Consider the following 20,328-nt stretch of genomic DNA (forward strand, 5'->3'; position numbering starts at 1 on the left):
ACCTGTCATATACAAACCTATCCCGTCGCTTGTTTAAAATCTTGATTTTGATCCCTCTAAAAACTACTAGAGCATCAAGGGAAATGGGTTTAGGTTCAAAAGAACGAGTTCTCAAAATAGGAGATCTTCAAAATCTTTGTGATTTACATGCTTAAAAAAAATGTACCTCAAAATGAGTGTGGGGGTTCCAAAATTATGTTCTTCTTTACTTTGTGGGAACCGACATCAATTTTCTTGGTCTATGCCTATCACAAAAATGGAGAGGAGAAAAAGAAAACAAAAACAAAAAAAAAAAGAAGAAAAATCAAGAAAAATATATGCACTCTCCAAAAGGAATAAGAAAGGCATAGTTCAAGGAATTGTCGAAAGATCTTGAAGGGAGACAAGTAAACTTTGAGAGCTTCGAATTATTGACTCAAATTCTTTTGGTGCTCTAATTAGTTTCTTGGAATTTAACCTCATTACCCTTTTATCCTACCCCAAACCAAAGGCCCATTACAACCAAAATAAAAGACCTTTTGACCCTTATATGTGCATATTTCAAAAGTGGTGGAGATGTGGTGCATAGGCAAGTCTATGGTGAAGCATTGTCATAGTAAGTGTCGAGAGATACACTTGAGCCATACATACACTTGAGAGAATGGAAAGTCGAGAGAAAATAGTCCACTAGTTTTATGCGATTGATTTTGATAATGGTCATCACGTGAAAACTTGTTTGATACATGTTGAATTATCTCCTTCATAAAATATGTCATTTACTTTGCACATGATTATAAATTGCCTTGATTAGTTTAAAATTTGGAGGAATTTTTGAATGCATCTTGAGTTCGCTTGAGGACAAGCAAATGGTTAAGTGTGGGGGTATTTGATAACTCTGCAATTATAATGATTTTATAGCAATTTAATCTTCATTTTTAAGCCAAAATATTCCTAATTATGTGATTTTATTTCATATTCAGCAAAAAGGAAGATTACAAGGACGTTTCTGCAGAATTGACAAAGCGTGCCCACGCTTAATGGAGTAGTCAACTCGGGATAAGGATAAGCACGAGCGATTTCCCCAAAAGATAAAGGAATCAAGTGTTTAAATTTAGAAAGGATTCTTTAAAGCTTATCTCTTGTAATTTATTTACCTTTTTAGAGTTTATCACGTATCTATTCCCCCACTATGTCTAGATTCGTAGGGGACTTTTATTATAAATAAGGGGGATCTCTTCATTAGAAGTCATTTCAGTTTTTATCTTAGAACTCTATAGAATTCTCGATTCATCCTTTCTCTTTTATTTTATTTTACTACCGGAATTAATGGAATTCCACTTTATAGTGTGTTCTTCCATTAATATGTCCGACTAAATTCCCTATTTTCTGGTTAAGGTATGGTGATTGCTTGATTCCCGTTATGTTGTGAGATCTAATCTGCGTTCTACACTTGTCAAACAAATATTCATGTTATTCTCTGTGCTTTAATTACAAACGTCTGATTTATGAATGATTCGGCCGATTGTTCATTATCAAGAAGGTTTGCTTAGCTAATTGAACTTTATAAATCCGTGTAATTGTTTATTTAATTCAATACTTAGTGGCAACATAGCATGATTAGTTATGTCACAGTATTTAATTATGTTATGGGGAATGCATGATCTAGTTTAAACGAATTGTCCTCGTAGGAGTGTGTTGATTAGAATCAGGCCTTTCTAATTCTTAATGTTATTAATAGATTAAATCTTGTGGACGTTTCCAAGGTTGTCTGTTAATTAGAGATCTAGCCAACGGTCGTACCTTGGCTAACGAAAAGGTAAGGAAAGGTGAGGTTGTTAGGTCGTACCAACGACCATAACTGGTTTATTTGTCCATACATGTGTTATTCTTGCATCAATGATCAACTCACAAGAATCAAACATAATCCTAGCCTTAACCGGAAAATCTCTCTCTCATATCTCTATCAGGTATTTTTAATTATTTAGTTTTTGATCACATCTTTTTATCAACATCCTTCCCCCATTATTTTCCATTTTTATAAAAGAAATTAACTTAAAACCAATCCCATGGATCGACCCTACTCCCACTTTCACAAGTGTAGTAGGAATTATTTTTAGTGACTTCGACATTCATCAAGGAAATTATATTAATTAAGAAAATTAGGAAGAACATAATGGCAATTATCAAAAAGATTAAATTAAAAAAAATAAAATACAAAACATGAAAAGGGGGTGGGCAGCCACATGCGAACCCACCACTCCTCTTCTTATAATATATATATATATATATATATATATATATGTGTGTGTGTGTGTATTTGAGTATACAAATACACACATTTCGTAAATTGCAATTTTTCTCTAAGCGAAAAAAGTAGAGGTAAGAAATCTGATTTTAATTTATATCAATTTATATTATTATATTATTTAATTAGTCCGTTTATTAAATATTATTTATATTGACCTATGTATTATTTGATCGAAATATTTTACGAGTTTGGCTATTTAAATTAGTGTCAAATTAAATGTCACATTTAATATAAAAATAATATAGTTGGTTAATTAAATTATTAGATCTGTTAGATTTAAATATTATTATAGTTAATTTAAGCAATACTATCGAAATTATTAACCAAATATGTAATTCTATATATTAGTGTTTCATTAAATTATATATATAGTAGAGAGGAATTGATAGAAAATTAATAGAAATATTTCGAAAATTATTTTTAAAAAATATTATGTTATTGAAGAGGGAAAATAAGAGTATTAACGATAATCTAATTTAGGGATGTTATTAAAAACGATAGTTATAAATATATAAGGGGTTTGATTAAATGAATTCTTATGAGTTAGTTGATAAATTAAATATATACTTGAGAGGTTAAGAAAGTGTAGTTATTTAAAAGAAAACGAAACAGAGTGTTGAACTTCAATATAAATGAAATGTTAAAAGATTGGTGGAAAACATACGAATATTATTTAATATTTTATTTAAAATTTATATTCTCAATAATTGATTATACGTATGACACTTTATTATAGGACGTAACGACAAGATAGAAGGATGAGCAGCTCTTTGTATTAACAGAGTTATTTGGAAAATTTGAGGTAAATATAACTAATTGATTTATATATATATATATATATTTAAATGTGTAGTATTACATTTATAGGTTGCTTATGTAATTGACCGTGAATTTGGATTTATATTTATATATGTAGATATAGTATCTTTATTGTTTATATATATATATATATATATGATCGTGGACTATCTATTGGGTTATCTTAATATCAATGAAATTATTATTACGTGTTATATAAAGTTGTATTGTACGGATATGAGATAAATGGTTATGGTTGTATACTTGATTGTTGATGAAGTATAATGAAAAAGTTATTAATGAGAAAATAATTACTATAAAGATTTGAATGATAAAATTAGTGATATTGCTGTTGTGAATTGAAATAAAAGATGGTGCTTGCCTAGTTGGGAACATAGTCAATTGTTTACAATTATGTGATTGATGATGTGATATGAAAAATAAATGAGTTAAGCTAGGTACTATGGCGCGTAGAGTATCGGGGTATTTCGAGTAGCGGGGAATATTCTGTGCTATTAGCTACACACTGGGTGGTGTAGGGATGTTATGTTTGTTGTGATGTCCTGTGCTGATATTGCTATAAACTGGGATAGATAGTGCGGGAATATCACACAACGAGTGTCCTGTGTGTATATGATATGACATTGATTGAGATGATGATCGTCGACAAAATCATTGACTGATGTACTCTAATTAGAGTAAGTAGGTCCCTTAGAAAATAAACGATAACGTCAAATACTATGTCGGATACTAATTTATAGGTGTGGGCATATATTACTCCTTACATCTATTGTTGCTATTTGTGAATATTTATTAGTTGATGTGATTGCATTGTATGTGACTTGCTGGTTGTGTGTATATATATAGACTGGTTAACTATACTTACTGAGTAGGCAGCTCATTCCTTGGCACGTACTTTTCAGGAGATATAGGTCACACTGACTAGCCACATTGGACTTTGAGCCATGCCGTTATTCCTATTAGGTGGGTCAGTTGTGGCATCTAAAGCCAAGACTTTTAGCTGTATGTTTATAAACTATACTAGTGTTTTGCCGGGTTTGTGTTAAAATTTTTGTACAGCTAGTTGTTATGTTATTTTCTTTAAGATTATGTATATGAGGACATCTGGTGGGAGTAAGTACGAACTTTTGACGACATCTATCATCTCTTGTGATATTTATATATTATATTGATAAAATAGAATTTATTTTGCGGGTAGAGAAGAAATTGCTTATAGGATGAGTTGTAATTAAAGAATGGATAAAATCGTGATACTTAAGTATAGTGAGTAGGAGGTGCTACAAAAGTGATGATGATGATGATGATGCTCTAAGCGAGTTAAGTTTGCCAGTTCAAAGCGATGATGACAATGATGCAGAGAAAGATGATCATCCAATTATTTTAGCAATTATCCTCCTATGAAAAATAAATAGCAGTTTACCTTCTTATGTTTTTAAAATACAGTAATTACATCCATATATTATTTAAAATGAAGTAATTTACCTCTTTAAATAGGGAGGTAAATTGCTTCATTTTAAAAAGTACGAGAGGATAAAATTGTTACATTTTTTTTCTATAAGGACATAATTTGCTAATTTTCAATATCACACGGGGTAAATTGCTATTCAGCCGGAGCATATACATCAAACGAATTTTCCTTGCAAATTGAGGTGATTCAGATCTCATCTAAATCCAAATCTTTTGTGTACATGAGCCAAGAACAGTGGTGGTCTGGACATAAACACAACTTCTAAACTATATTTTAAGCATCCACATTTTTACCCTAACTTGTAGTGGGCATGAAAGAAGAGATGTTGGCTCATATTGAAAAGCATGCTTTAATTTAATATTTTAATATCTGTTGGAAACATTCCTTGGGCTTACCTGACGATGATAACATGGATTAGATTCTTGGTATTTCATAAACCCTATAAAACTGAGTACTCAGCCAATCTGCTTCTGGCTTGCCATTTTTAGTCTGGATTGAAGGCATCTCAAGCCCAGCTGGATAGAGTTCTGTATTTTGCATTCGTCGTAAAATGACATCTAATTGAGAAGAGGAGGTCTTGCAACTTATAAGGTACTCAAGCTTCTTGTTTGCAGTCAATGTGGGACACTTGCCTACGTTATCGTAACGGATCCTTGGATTCTCTCTTTTACTCTGCCAGTGGTAATAAAAATCATCAAAACGGTATGGATTGTCAAAATCAAGCTATGATGGAACAGTTTGTAGTACAAGCTCGTGAGCATCGACTGATTCATATAAGAAGCGTTCATACGACAGAAAGCCGAAAATGGCGTGTAGTCTGTGGGTGTCATGCCGTTCAATAATTGTATTGACATAACCCCTGAAAAACTACACATGAAATTTTGAAAGCTGAAGAGCTTGTCATCTGTGGTTGTCTGAAAAGTTCTTTGTGTCGCTTATGCGAATTAGGCTTTGCCCGTTTTCTAGTTTAGTGACAACTCTATATGTTTGTTCGAGTTTCAATCTTTTACATAGGTCTAAGTTTACCAAAAACCTTTTCTTACTCTGGTAAAACCGTAAAAATTGCAAGCAACCCTCTATGATATTGCGAATAAGCAAATTATCCATTCATAAAAAAAAATAGCAATTTACTTCTCCCTATTTTTTAAAATGCAGTAATTTATCCCACATGTTTTTTAAAATTGAGCAATTTACCTCTAGCTATTTTTTTAAAATTCAGCAATTTACCCCCTAATACTTTTTAAAATGCAGTAATTTACCTCTTTAGACAAGGGGGTAAATTACTTTAATTTAAAAAATACGAGAGGACAAATTACTATTTTTTTTATTTTTACATAAGAGATATTTTATCCATTTACAATATTATAAGGAGTTAAATTGCATTAAACCCAAAGACTCTTGTGCTTGAGATTGTTGCTTCATCACACGGCGAAGACAAAAAAAAAAAGCACTACGAAAATCAGGGAATCGAAGATCCAATCCGTGTAAGTCTTGTTTGGTTCTCTTGTCATTTGTTCAATTGTAATTATGTTGTGTGAATATTATATGCTCTCGCACTGGATCACATGTTACTGTTGATAATTATACAATTCGGTCGAAACTCATTACTGCTTTTTGTTCATATAACTCATGGAAACAAAAATTTCATTTACCAGACTCGTAAGAATAGATATATGCATGTTTCTTGTTTAGGTATATTTATTCTTTATATATTGGGATAACGATACTCTCTTTTTTTGTGATTTGATATAATTACACGTAAATTATTTTTAGTAAAATAGTGAAGAATATTCCATTAGTAATGAAAAAGGGGATTACGGGGATCCGTATATGTTGTTCAGGTCGATCAGAAGGTGCAGAAATAGCTAGAACTGAATGCGGAAAGTATGGAAAAACATCTCGTAATGTATTTAACCAGAAAATCGATTATGCTTGTAGTTTAGAAAATTACATTTAGCACTCTTTAGGTTTGTTTTCGTCTAACAAATAAGCCCCTCAATTAGTCAAAATTCACTGAATTTGTTGATATGAATAAAAAATTTAAAAAAAACAAAATTATGTTTACCTCTGATTGACTTATTACTGATTTATTACAGGTCAAATAAATATTTTTATGACCAAATTACACCCATACATTTTATACGCGTTAATGCATGTGAGAAAGTATATCTTCACTGTTATAAGGGTAGTTCAGTTGGAAAAAATCATTTGACGTACAATAAGTCAATAATAAGTCAATTGAGGGTAAGTATCAATTTTTATTAATTTTTTTTTGTTAATATCAGCAAATTTGGTGAATTTTAACTGACGAAGGAACTTATTTATTAGATAGAAGCAAACCTTAAGGGTGCTCGATGTAATTTTTCAAACCACAAAAGATCTAGGGAGTGTAGCTATTTCTAAATTTTACCACAAAAAAAACATATAAGGGATAATTACATCAAACCTGAGGAGTGGGGAGTGATTATGTCTAAGATTTAAAGATGTGTATATAGCAGCAAGCACTATGGTTTGAAGTCTTGAAACACTTGAAACTGTATACATGTGACCATCCATAAGTTACAGATCTTACAACCTTTTGTCTTTGTAAGGTTTAGGGAGCACTTGAATTTGTACTTTGAGAGACATTCAAAGAGTTGGATCACATGGGGATCATCGTTGGCTCTGCATAATCTACGAGATCGATCTCCAGGATTCCCTTCATCTTTCACTTGGATCGTACGATTTCGTGGACGTATTCTGATTCGGATTCCACATGTTGGTGTTCAACTTGTTCGAATCGAGCCTGAAATATAGTAATATATTATGTCATGTTGGTAGTTGAAATTAAAATGTAACGATGTGATATGATTCACACATTGTATGTGGAAATATTCGTTAAATTAGGGTGAATAGCAATTTAACCTTCTGTGATATTAAAAATAAGTATATTATCTTTTTATGAAAAATAATTTAGCAATTTATCTCCCTATATTTTTTAAAATGAAGCAATTTACCTCCTTATACAGGGAAGTAAATTGCTTCATTTTAAAAATCATAGGGGGGTAAATTGTTGCATTTGAAAAAATATAAGGAGGTAATCGCTATTTATTTTTTCATAAGTGGGTAATTTGCTCATTTGCGATATCACAAGGGAGTTGCTTGCATTTTTTCCGACTAGAATAAATTATGTCACGGGAGAAACTGAATGATATTAAGCTAATATAATCACAGTCTGGAGCTGAAACCCCATAACCTTTAATTAAATGTTGCAGGTTCGAACCCTGCATTATGAGTAGGATGTTGTTTCCACTACATAACAGGTGTTGCTTCTATTGTAATAGTAGGTGTGTGGTATAAGTGTTGTAACGGTCTTTGTTAGACACTGATATACAACATGAATGATTGTAATCGATTTATTTCAATTAATAATAATTCATCGCTCTTACATCAAAAAAATATTCACAAATATGATTTTTACACTAGATTCGTATGAACAACGTCCCACTAATCAATCTAACACAAAATTGATCAAATTTAGATCGAGGGACGAGATTACAAAACGACAATTAAGGAAAGCAACCAGGAGAATTTCAACCAGGTCCTTCAAGTGTGTGGTTAAAATTAACGGTGTAATCAAGTATATGACCCGATGCACTTACCAATTTAAGTAGGCATTATCTCTTATACTACGATTACCTACGATGCAAAATTATGATAACTTAATGTTATGTACCGTAACAACTTAAGTTTTGATGACGGCTGATTACAATTTACTATAGTTTTTAATTATAATTAGAACATTTATCATGATTTCTAGATATAATTGATATTTTGATCTTACCTGTATAAGAAAACGACTAATAGCCCTTATGCAAGTTAGTTAGTGTTTGATATGATTAAAAAGAGTTACATTTCGTATAGTATATTCGATTTAATATATATACGCCACGTACAACAAACTCGAACTAGAACTCATCATCCAACACCTAAACCTGACCTTGTAATTTTCTTATTTAACTAATTTCCAACATCAAAACCTACATAAAAAATAATAAATCCCACAAACCAACTACATTTGTATATTGATCTAAGACTAAGCCCTATATATGTGATGAGGGTAATTTTCAAAAGGCCCCTGCTTTTTAAAGGAATTTACAATAAATGTCAGGATCCGTGCATAAAGACGCGGGTCGGGTAGGACGACCAAACCGGTCCGACCCAGACCGATTGACCCGCCCGATGAAATAGTCGTTGGATCATCTGATACCAGGACGTCCTGATGATGCAATGTGGCACTATGCTATGCGATACCGTACACTAAAAATACTCGCATTTGTGAATATTTATGCAAGTGCTATTATCACATTTCTAGATCTCATTCGCCCACTACTAATCGCTTTCGAGCCCACTTTCTACTTAAGTATGGGAGGGCCTTAATTAGCTGAGGACTATTCAGTAAGCCTAACGTGTGTTTTGTTCTCAGAATTCACTCGTAGAAAGTTCAAAGAGGGATTCAGTGATCCGATCTCAGAGTACCAGGTTTAACGACCCAATCCCAAATTATGCTACCTGCATCAATATGCAAGAAGGGTAGAAAGTCATGATGATTATTACAAAAACCCTTTTGGAATTTGGCTGTAGCAGCTTCATAGGATAACTAACTTTGTCTCAGACCCTCTAATTGTCATGCACAGCAATGCCCAGAGTTGTTGTTTGCTGACAAACATCTCTCTCTCTCTCCCTCCTCTTTTGTCTTGTAAGGAATGTGAAACATTTATTACAATGATTGGGTTTGTGTGTGATGAAATTGGCAAAAATATCATACACTTACATTTGTTGTATATGAGTGCGGACCCAAGTTGGAAAAAGGAGTGCTGCACGTGAAGTTTGGAAAGCGAGTAACGGAAGCCCGTGACCGACCGCATCTCGTGCCGCCTTCCCCACACGACAAAACTAGACCTGCTTCCCAAATTCTCCGCCAACAATTCCTCATCCTATTATTATTATTAGTAGGAGAGGAGGAGGAAGGTGAATTAAAATGAGTTGTTTTTCTCAAATTTGATATAATTATAAATATTTTTTGTTATATAAAAAAATATAAATATTTTTTTTAATATTTGATAAAATTATATAATTCTAAAATGGAGATCTAAAAAATTAGAAAAACTTGGACGAGGTGAATGAAATATTTTTAAAATATTATAAAATAAACTATCCACTTAATCCATAAAAATATTTCATTAAGTTTTTAGTAATAATAAAATTATAATTCATAATTCATAAGGTCATTTTGGCCAATTATGACAAAAAAATAGATGAAAACGTAATGAAAATAAAAAATTGACTAATTGTTAGACGAACATTAAAATAAGAGAGTATTAGTAATTTTTCAAATAAAGAGCTCGTTATAATTTATCATTATTATTATTATTATTATTATTATTTGTTCAGCTTTCTTCTTCTCTTCATTTGCCATACACATATAGTTTATTGATCCTACCTTTTTCATAAAGGATATCTGTGATAATTTAATTTAAGGTTGCATTTGGCTAAAAAAATTTGGATTTTAGGGGTGGATTTTAAAATTCTACAATGCCACAAAATATAATTCAAAATAAAAGTTCAAGAATGCGAAACTTTTTATGGCATGAACTTACCCAGACAAGTTCGATGGATCTGTTATCATGAATCTAAAATCATATATCTAAATTCGTCAGTCTAAACTCAACGTAAGTGCTTATCAATTGTTTTCTTCTTGGTTGAAAATAATGAAGTTGGAAGTAGAGTTTTTTATTTCAATTTTTCTTAAACATCTTAAATTAAGCTAATTTAAGTCAAAAGTTACAGATTTCTTCCCACCTACTTTTGCGGCTTATATAAAATCATTAAAAGTTAGCTTTTTCTACATACGCTCCAACTTCAATTTTTAATACTTTCAATTTTTATTAGAGTTAAAAACTTACAATTTTTGGTATGATTTATTTCCACCGTAAAAGTAAACGCTACTGCAAACACCTCTTTAATTTAGCGTAAAAAATAAATTTTTACTGATTATCGAATTTAACACAAATTACCAAGGTGCGTTGTCATAATTTTTAACTAGGGATTTATGTACATTGCATGTCTATTTCCTCGTGAATTTTTATTTAAATAAACTTTTGACCATTAAAATACAACAAAAAAGTATTATATTTATCATATAATTTTTTATTTTTTAATTTATACATTAATAATATAATTAACCCGTAATATAATTAAATGTGGCCGAACCCTATTCCAACTAAAATTTACTTCTTTGAAATAATGTCATTTTATCCAAGTGAATGATGAGAGGGAGATGCATGGTAGCAAATCAATGAGCCAAAATTTAAAATAAAATTATCAATAATTGAAGAGAAAGAACAAGAATTAATTATATTAAATCAATATCAATAATAGTAAAAAATGGTCCACATACTAGTAAAATATGCAAAAAATTGATCAAATTTAATACAAATAAAATAATATACCGTTTCTTTTTTAACCAATACGTACCAAACAAAATAGTAGAGGAAGAGAGGTCATAATTAATTAACCATTTGATTATTAATTTGGAAACTTCCAATATTTCATATTACACAAAATTCCATGCATAGTCACATAATTAATTCAAATGGAGACTATATATAACATAAATCTTTCCTTGAATATTTAATTAGTATATATTATGAATTCCATTTATTTATGTATTTTAATTAATTATAGATATAATTAAAATTCACATCATGATTCGTCGTATACTTTTTGAAAAACTTGCACACATATATGTATATATATGTAAAATAAAATACGAAAAATAACACCGATTTATAATAATTCAATTTATCAATTAAATACTTTGTCAGTCACTAGAAGAATTACCTCAATCAAAAGATTTAAAATCGAGATTAATACTAATTAACTACAGTTGCTCGACGACTATTCGGTGTTGTTTACGTCGGAGAGGTAAAAACATTAGATCTAACTAAAACTGCAGCAAATCTTTTGGTCACAAGTGATTAACCATGGTAATGAATTATCATATTTTGTTTTGTTTGACCGTGGTAAATAATTTTATTTCACCATGATTTTTAGCCGTAATCGTTAATTATCGTGAATGGAATAATTCATTGTTCTGCAGTGGTACTACTTGTAAACATTCAATTAAAACTTCCAATGTACAAATTAAATAAAACAAAAAAAAATTATATATTGATGCTTTGGGCCATGCACATTTCCTTGTCATGAATAGGACTTAGGTCCTTCACATGCATTGCCAAATGCCAACTCTTGTCGTATGAAAACCAGCTGTAGTTCTAAAATCACTATAATTAACCTTCACAAGCTGAATTGATTGCCTTCCTCCCCACCTATAAATACCCTCTCACCCTATCTTCAGACAGCCATCATTACTTATCCAAACAAGCCCTATGGAGCACTCACTCATTCTTGTCATATTCCTCTTCATTTGCCTCTCCACAGCATGCAATGCTGCTTTTGACCCATGTTCCGCCAAATCGGGTTCGGATCTATCCGTAATCCCCATTTATGGCAAATGCTCGCCGTTCAACTCGCCTGAGCCCGCCTCTTCGTGGGTTAACACGGTTCTCGACATGGCCTCTGGTGACCCGAAACGTGTCACATACTTGTCAAGTCTGGTGGCACGGAAGCCCACCTCAGTCCCGATTGCCCCAGGTCAAGTAATCAACGTTGGCAACTATGTACTGCGAGCCAAGATCGGGACTCCGGGCCAACTCATGTTTATGGTCCTCGACACTAGCAATGATGCTGCATGGGTCCCATGCAGTGGGTGCATTGGCTGCTCGTCCAACGCTTTTGCGCCAAACACATCCTCCACTTACGGGTCGTTGGATTGCTCTGTACCTGAATGCACTCAAGTCAGTGGACTCTCGTGCCCGACGGTCGGATCCAGTTCTTGCCTCTTTAACCGATCCTACGGTGGGGACTCCTCATTTTCCGCCACACTGTCACGTGACACCCTCACGCTAGGCAATGACGCCATCCCCAACTACGCATTCGGATGCATCAACGCCGTGTCCGGAGGGTCAATCCCACCCCAAGGGTTACTAGGCTTGGGTCGGGGCTCCATGTCACTGCTCTCACAATCCGGGTCGCTCTACTCGGGTGTATTCTCATACTGTTTACCCAGCTTCAAATCATACTACTTCTCTGGCTCACTCAAACTCGGGCCCTTAGGCCAACCCAAGAACATCAAAACCACACCACTCCTCAAGAACCCCCACCGCCCATCACTATACTACGTAAACCTCACCGGCGTAAGCGTAGGCCGGGTCAATGTCCCAATAGCCCCGGAGCTCCTAGCATTCGACCCCAACACCGGAGCAGGTACCATCATCGACTCGGGCACGGTCATAACCCGGTTCATCCAACCTGTTTACACCGCAATCAGGGACGAATTCAGGAAACAAGTTGCCGGCCCGTTTAGCTCCTTGGGGGCATTTGATACTTGCTTTGCAGCCACAAACGAAGCAGTGGCGCCAGCCATCACATTCCACTTTACAGGATTGGATTTGAAGTTGCCGATGGAGAACAGCTTGATTCACAGCAGCTCGGGGTCGTTGGCCTGCCTGGCAATGGCAGCTGCCCCGAACAACGTGAACTCAATGCTGAATGTGATAGCCAATTTGCAGCAGCAGAATCTCAGGATACTGTTCGACACTGTGAACTCTCGTTTGGGAATTGCTCGAGAGCTCTGTAATTAAGCTATATGTTTCCCTTCCTCTCTCTCAATTAATGTGTTCTACCAGCTTGAGTTTATGTTTGCCAATCTTTTTAAATAATTAAGCACAACCAGCTACTATGAGATTTGATAAAATTATAACAAAAATTTTGTTTTTTTGAAAAATTACTAATATCTTTTTATTTTAACATCCATCTAATACTAGTCGATCCATTAATTTTCATTAGATTTTCATACATTTTGTAGTGAATTAACCAAAATACCCTTGTGAATTATGAATTATAATTTACTACTTTTTTAAAAAAATAATTTTTCTTATAGACTAAGTGGATAATTTTTTCTTATAATTTTTAAAATTTTTCTATCCGTTTTCGTCTGATGTTGTTATAATTTTTTATTTTTTTTAAGAAAAAGATATTGCAAGGGCAAAATTGACAATTTTAGGCATTTTCCAAGGATTTCATACTTTCATCAGACATCAAGCGATATTAGTTTTTTGAAATAATAAAAAAATATTTATAATTTTGCAAAACTTCAGGGTAGTCTATTGTAATTTACCTATTAGCTAAATTACTAAGTTTTCGTGTAAAGTTTGTGTTTTGTGATATTGGTCGGTACGTTTATATTAAGGGCTAAATACACTTTGCCCTTTAAACTACTATTGATGTAATTTTTACTCCTAAACTAATAAATATAATACTTATTCTGCTGATTGAACAAAATTGCTCCACATACCGTAAACAAGTATACTATTTTTAGTATATATTTTAGTATTTTGCGTATTAAATCATCATCAATATATTTTCTAACTATAAAAAATTTTTAATAAGTGAAGAATTTAAATTAAAAGTAGAGTAATAAGTTAATATATACAGTAAATATAAATCCCAACAAAAAAATCTTTTACATGAAATTTTTTGTGTATTTATATACTCGTTTATTTTTTAATTTGAACTATTTTACATACTCAAAATTAATTAATCCTTTAGCACAATAAACACACAAAAACCTTCATATAAAAACATTTATTAATTTGGTAATAAAATTAAGTTATTAATGATTTATTTTTTTAGATAAAAATGAATAGTATTTTTCAAATATATTTTTTTAAAAATTATGAACAAATATATTTTTATTTTTTCCCCTAAAAGTTTCTAAATTTTTGGTTAAGCATATATTATAAATTTCTTTTCAAAAGTATATATGAGTTGTTGGGGTATTATATTTGTTGTGTATCTAAATTATATATATTAACTTAGTAGTCCTTTGTTCTTTTGAAGTTAGAAACAACGTACAACAAAGCGTTTGTAGTCCAACGGTTAGGATAATTGCCTTCCAAGCAATAGACCCGGGTTCGACTCCCGGCAAACGCAGTTTCTTCTTTCCTTAATTCAGAAGACACTTAGCACCACATCTTACACTTTTTATTGGGAATTTCAATGTTTAAAGAATTTTATATAAAACAAAAATCACTAATTCTTGAAAATAATAAATAATAAAATTGCACTTAGTTTATTACAAATTGCAACAAATAATAAAGAACCATCAATCCCTAACATAATATTTGGATTTGTTTTCTAAGTGTTTTGTTGTGATTTATGGAGATAGAGAGAGAAAAACAAAGATAAATAAGTGTGTGTTCGAGATAGTATGTATGTTTGGATTTATTTTTGGAGATAGTTTAAAATAATTATTGTATGTTTAATATTGTTATTTGGGAGACAAAAATTACTATTTATTGTCAAATCATGCCTTTTTTATATATATTTATGTACATGTTTGTGTATATATATATGTATGTATTTATGCTAAAACAGTTTAAAACACCTAGATAAGGTGTTTTTGAATGATGGCAAACATTGGGTATATTTTGACTTGTCCCGAAAATAACTTGAAAATGAAAACAAACACAGTATAAGATTTTCAAGTTTTTTGCCCAATATCATGCATGCTTGCAAAATAAATGCACCCCCAACTACATATATATATATATATAATTCTTTCAATTTAAGCAAATTATTAGTTTCATAATTTCAAGTTTTCTTTTATATATAGACTTTTGGTTATGTCTGACTCTATTACAATTGATTCACAAAAAATATAAATAAATAAAGACTGAAACAATTTATACAAGTCAATGAACCAATTAAAAATATGAAAATAAATATTATATTTTTTGTGGTGTCAATAGAATTTTATATACAATTGGTCAAATAATTGATAATTATTAAAAAAAATTAAATTTAATTATAAATAAATTATAGATTGAATTTGGAACCAAGTAAATTGGAGCCATTATAATATTTAAGAGCGAATTAGATCAATTAAGAAATTAAGTAGAATGTAGTTTTAATTATTGAAAAAATTAAATAAAATTAAAAAAAATAAGAAAGAAGATGTCCCATCTCTAGCCTAAAGTTAAAGGGAGTGCCAAAAAGATTGACTTTTCCCTGAATTACAAATAGGGTAAATTACAACTATCTTTATTTAGGTTTGACATAATTACGAATACTTTTTCGTTATCTAAAAATTACTAATATCTCTTAAATTTAATGATCATCTAACAATTAGCTCAATCCGTTGGATTTTCATCAATTTTTTATGGTAAACTGACTAAAATATTTTGTGGATTAAAAATTATAATTTTATTTATTTTTTTATGGACTAAGTGGATAATTTTTTCATAATTTTTAGAATTGTCCCATCCATCCCGTTCGATCTTTTTAATAAGTTTTAAATTTAAAAAAAAAAGATAGGGAAAAATTAACAATTTCATACATCCATCCAAGAATTACAGAATTTCATCAAACATGAGGGGGGTATTTGTAATTTTTCAGACAATGAGGAGGTATTCGTAATTATACCAAACCTCAGGGGAGGTCGTTGTAATTTATCCTTACAAATAAGTACGACTTAATATTAATAAATTAATACTATAAATTATAATTAAAAAAAAGTTAATATGAAAATTGAAATTTTATCTTGATTAATTAACATTCTTTTAAATCTCAACTCTGATGAAAATATTTGTGACAATTATTAATAAAAACTATAATAATTTTGATTTAGTTATGATTAATATTTGACTATCGCCTGCTAAAAGAACGATTAATATCTGTTGTGTAGTGGTGGATAATTACTTCTACCATAAATTTTACTTTCCTCCGTTGTAATTAATGACGAAAAAATTTGGTTTTCAGCAGTGGGTCTCCTTATCCTTCTTTTTTTTTTTTTTTTTGCAAAATCATCAAGCCGATTGTATATTAATGTCGATGATGACGATAATGAATGAAACGAACCAACGCTGAATGTGGGTGAGAAAATATGAAGACCTTGGGGCCATGGCCACCAACACAAATGTGGGAGGACTGTGATTTTGATCATTTGCAATTTTCGTAATATTTATAATAATTGATTATACTTTTTTAATTAATAGAATAATAAATTTATTATCGATGATAATTAGTAAAATATTTAAATTATAATTATTAATTAATAATTATAATAAATAAGATCGGGGTCGAAATCCACACATCCCCCTGGTCGGATGAAATTAGTAAAATAGATTTCTTTCTTGACTATCATGTCTGATTTTGATGTATTTTTGCATACGTCAAATCATGTTAAGTATCTCAAGGCGAGTGTTTCAAGGCAACACTAGGGATTATCAGCCGACTCCACCCCCCTCTATGAGCGCATCCAACAGGACACCTGCCTCCAATGACTCCAGAAGGAAGAGGTTAGCTAGTGCCTCCCGAGGGGCCTCCAAGGAGGGCTAAGGGAAGCTCCTCTAACCATCCTAAAGTAATGGTGCCCCTGCAAGTGGTTACTTGTTTGACAGCCACACATCCTCTCTCCTCCCTGTCTCTTCCTATGGAAGCAGGGGGTAGTCTACCTAGAGCCAACGTTCCGTCCCCGAGTGGGGGCTATATACGCATCACTCTCTCCTAACGGAGAGGGATGGGGATTTTTACTTGTCCTCCAAACTTTTTCAAGGGATGCTAATACTGGGGGCAAGCAACTCATATTTTCTTCCTCCAAAGAAGAGTTGGTTAGCGCTTTGTCCAGTCATTTTTGTAAAGTAATTAAACTTTTAGTATTGCACCATGCTTGATTTACGGTCCCCAATTAATTAATTTAAGGATTTTGTGTTTTCCAGGCATAGCGATGGGAGAGATCTTATCACGCCCCGACTCCACCTCCTCATTACTTAGAAAGTCAACAGTTGTTTGCTGAGGTGGCCAAGCTTAAGGAGGCAAAAAAAGAGGTTATGGGAAATGCTAATAGGCAAAGGAGACTATGAAGCTGAATGAATAGTTATTGGATCTACCAAGAACCAGGCTAGGGCTCTGCAAAAGGCGACCGGCTGCTCACTTGGGGTTCCTTTATTTTGAGGAGAGTTAGCGCGTCCAGGAGTCCTACTGTCAAAGCTGACTACCCTAATATAGAAAGTCAAACTTCCAGAGCGAGGTGGCTATCAAAGTGGGGGCCATTCTTTATGCATGCCTTTGTTGTTTGCTAGAAGTAGTTTTGCATGCAGGGGTATCCCTTGGCTGGGATGAGATCTCCTTCCTTGACCCTGAGGCAGTCTTGGAGGATGTTCGTAATTTTTTTATGGTAGCCCTTCCTCAACCTGCCTTTGAAAGCTACCCGCCTCTTATCGATGTTACTGAATTTTCAAGTTGCTTAATGATATAGCTGAGAAGTTCTTTCCAAATGAGAACTTAAAAAATATCTTGGGGACAGTAATGTTGGAGGTGCAGCCCCCCCCCCCCCCCTTCCCCAGCTGCTAGTGAGCCTATTGTTGTGGAGGTGGATGCCCCTAAGGAGCCTTTCCCCTAATCACTAGCAAAGCATGTTGTGCCTCCCATTCCCTTAGGAGTAGGGCTTGTTTTGAACGGGTGTCTGCTTGGGAGCAGGACTTGTTTAAAAACGTGTCTGCTTGGAAGCACGACTTCTTTTAAGAGGGTGTTTATCTGGCAACAAGCTTATTTTGAGAAGGTGCTTGTTTAAGAGCAGTGCTTATTTTGAGAGGGTGCATGCCTGGAAGCATGATTATTTTCTGAAGGTGTCTGCTTGGCAGCATGGCTTATTTTGAGATAACACCTACCTAATTCAATAGTAGAATCTTTTAAGATTATGGACATTCCACAACCGCAATAGGGGTCGACCTTCGGTGTCTTTTAGTTCGTATGCTCCATGCCTTCATGTTTTAGTAAAGTCATTCCCAACTCGAGTCTAGTTTATCAGCTAGTTAATATCTAATCAGTAGAGAATAAGGTCCATTACTTGGCAGTCCCGTGGTCTTACCCGCTTATCATGGGCATTATTTATCATGCCTTGTAATGCTGCATGCAGAGGAAGGCCTACTCCCAAAGTTTTTCAATGATATCTAAGCTCTCCTTGAGGAAACGGGTGTAGTCTTCCCCGGAATGTGAGTTAATTCCTACTTTGACCATGATGATAGCATCCGTCCCATATAGTAATGTGCAAGGGCTTTTTCCCATATAGTTTTACGGAGTAGTCCGATAAGCCCAGAGGACACTGGTCAGCTCCTTAACCCAGTTTCCTCCGACTCGTTCTAATCTTCTCTTGATCCCCTATATTAGTGACCTCCACTTGGTCATTAGCCTGGGGGTTAGCTTTTAGCTTGAGTCTTTGCTTGTTTTGCAAACCCTAACAACAGTCTTGTATTATCGGTCATTGCTTGAGATAATTTCTCGAGGGAGGCCAAAATGACCGATTATGTTTCTCCATATGAATTTCATGACTTCTCCCTCAATGATTCGATAGAAGGGTTCTGCTTCCACTCACTTGGTGTAGCAGTCAATTGCTACCAACAAGAACTTTCTCTAACACGAGGCTAAGTGAAAAGGCCTGCAATGTTTATCCCCTAATGAGAGAAAGAATAGGGAGATAAAAAATGGTCAGAGGTTCTGTTGGCTGATGAAAGAGGGAAGAGTGCTTTTGGCATCAGTCATAGCTACGAATTAATTACTTGCATCGTACTTCATAGTAGACCAATCCTACCATAAAGTTTTTCCTACCATATTAAGGCCCCTACATGAGCTCCACAACATCCACAATGAATTCTCTTTAGGATATATAATCCTTCCTTTCGGGACGGGTACCTCAGGAGAAGGTGCGGTCTCCTGTCGATCAGTTGAGAGAATCCCTCTCACAACCATTCCAGGATAGCTTACCGCTATTCCCCCCAACTTGGACTTTTAATGGGGCTTTAGGGCTAGAGAGGTGGTGTATTGGTGATTTGCCTAGTTTTGCAATCTTCCATTGCACTAGCTAACTTAGACACGTATTCAGCCTTAGAGTTTTCTTCTCGTGGGATGTGAATGAGTTGAAAGCTCTCAATCCAGATTTTAACTCAATTCGTCGTAAATACTGAATCGTGCTATCCTCCTTGACCTCTTATGTCTCTTCAATTTGTTTCACTATGAGTTGAGAGTCTGAGTATGTTTTAAGGTGCCTAGCTCCTGTTTCCCAGGTCATCACCATGCCTAGCACTAAAGCTTTATATTCAACTTCATTGTTTAAAGCTTCTAAAGTTGAATTTTATAGCGAATCCTCAAGGAAAGTGATTATTGTCCCAACCCAATCCCCCTTGAGAGTGTTGATCCATCTATGTTAGCAGCCACACTTCCCTCTTAGGATGGGTGGTCATTTCTGAAACAAAATTGCCCAAAACTTGGGCTTTAATAGCCGTTTTGGGTAGATAGAACATGTCATATCCGCTTAATTCAATGGTCCAAAAGTGCTAGGGTTGCCGTGAGTTTGTTTTAACAGATGATTGATCCTTAACCCCACGGGGTAGGAGAAAGTATGGCCAACCTTCACGTTGCGGCAACTAGGGTGAACGCCAATTTCTCGATAGTGGTGTATGGTCCTACTGCTCCATTGAATACTTTACTGACATAATATTTACACGTCCGCCGCTCCTACTCATATATATATTTACGCGTCCTACTCCTATTTACATGAGAAGTTGTATATATATATATATATATATATAGATAT

General features: G+C 33.4%; 1 protein-coding gene, 1 long non-coding RNA gene and 1 other non-coding gene across 3 annotated transcripts; all 3 read left to right on the forward strand.

The window, feature by feature from the left end:
* Positions 1-11,957: 11,957 nt before the first annotated feature.
* On the forward strand, positions 11,958-13,373 carry LOC105172170 (Eukaryotic aspartyl protease family protein). Its single transcript, XM_011093527.3, has one exon. The coding sequence runs from the start codon at positions 12,005-12,007 to the stop codon at positions 13,316-13,318; it is 1,314 nt and encodes a 437-aa protein (XP_011091829.1). The 5' UTR covers positions 11,958-12,004; the 3' UTR covers positions 13,319-13,373.
* Positions 13,374-14,597: 1,224 nt separating this feature from the next.
* Positions 14,598-14,669, forward strand: TRNAG-UCC (transfer RNA glycine (anticodon UCC)). Its single transcript has one exon. It is a non-coding gene; the product is annotated as a tRNA-Gly (tRNA).
* Positions 14,670-16,860: 2,191 nt separating this feature from the next.
* Positions 16,861-17,989, forward strand: LOC148786703 (uncharacterized). Its single transcript, XR_016067949.1, has 2 exons — positions 16,861-17,347; positions 17,456-17,989. It is a non-coding gene; the product is annotated as an uncharacterized LOC148786703 (long non-coding RNA).
* The last annotated feature ends 2,339 nt before the right edge of the window (positions 17,990-20,328 follow it).

The sequence above is a fragment of the Sesamum indicum genome, linkage group LG10, assembly GCF_026168435.1.
Source record: "Sesamum indicum cultivar Baizhima isolate 11 linkage group LG10, ASM2616843v1, whole genome shotgun sequence".
Taxonomy (NCBI): domain Eukaryota; kingdom Viridiplantae; phylum Streptophyta; class Magnoliopsida; order Lamiales; family Pedaliaceae; genus Sesamum; species Sesamum indicum.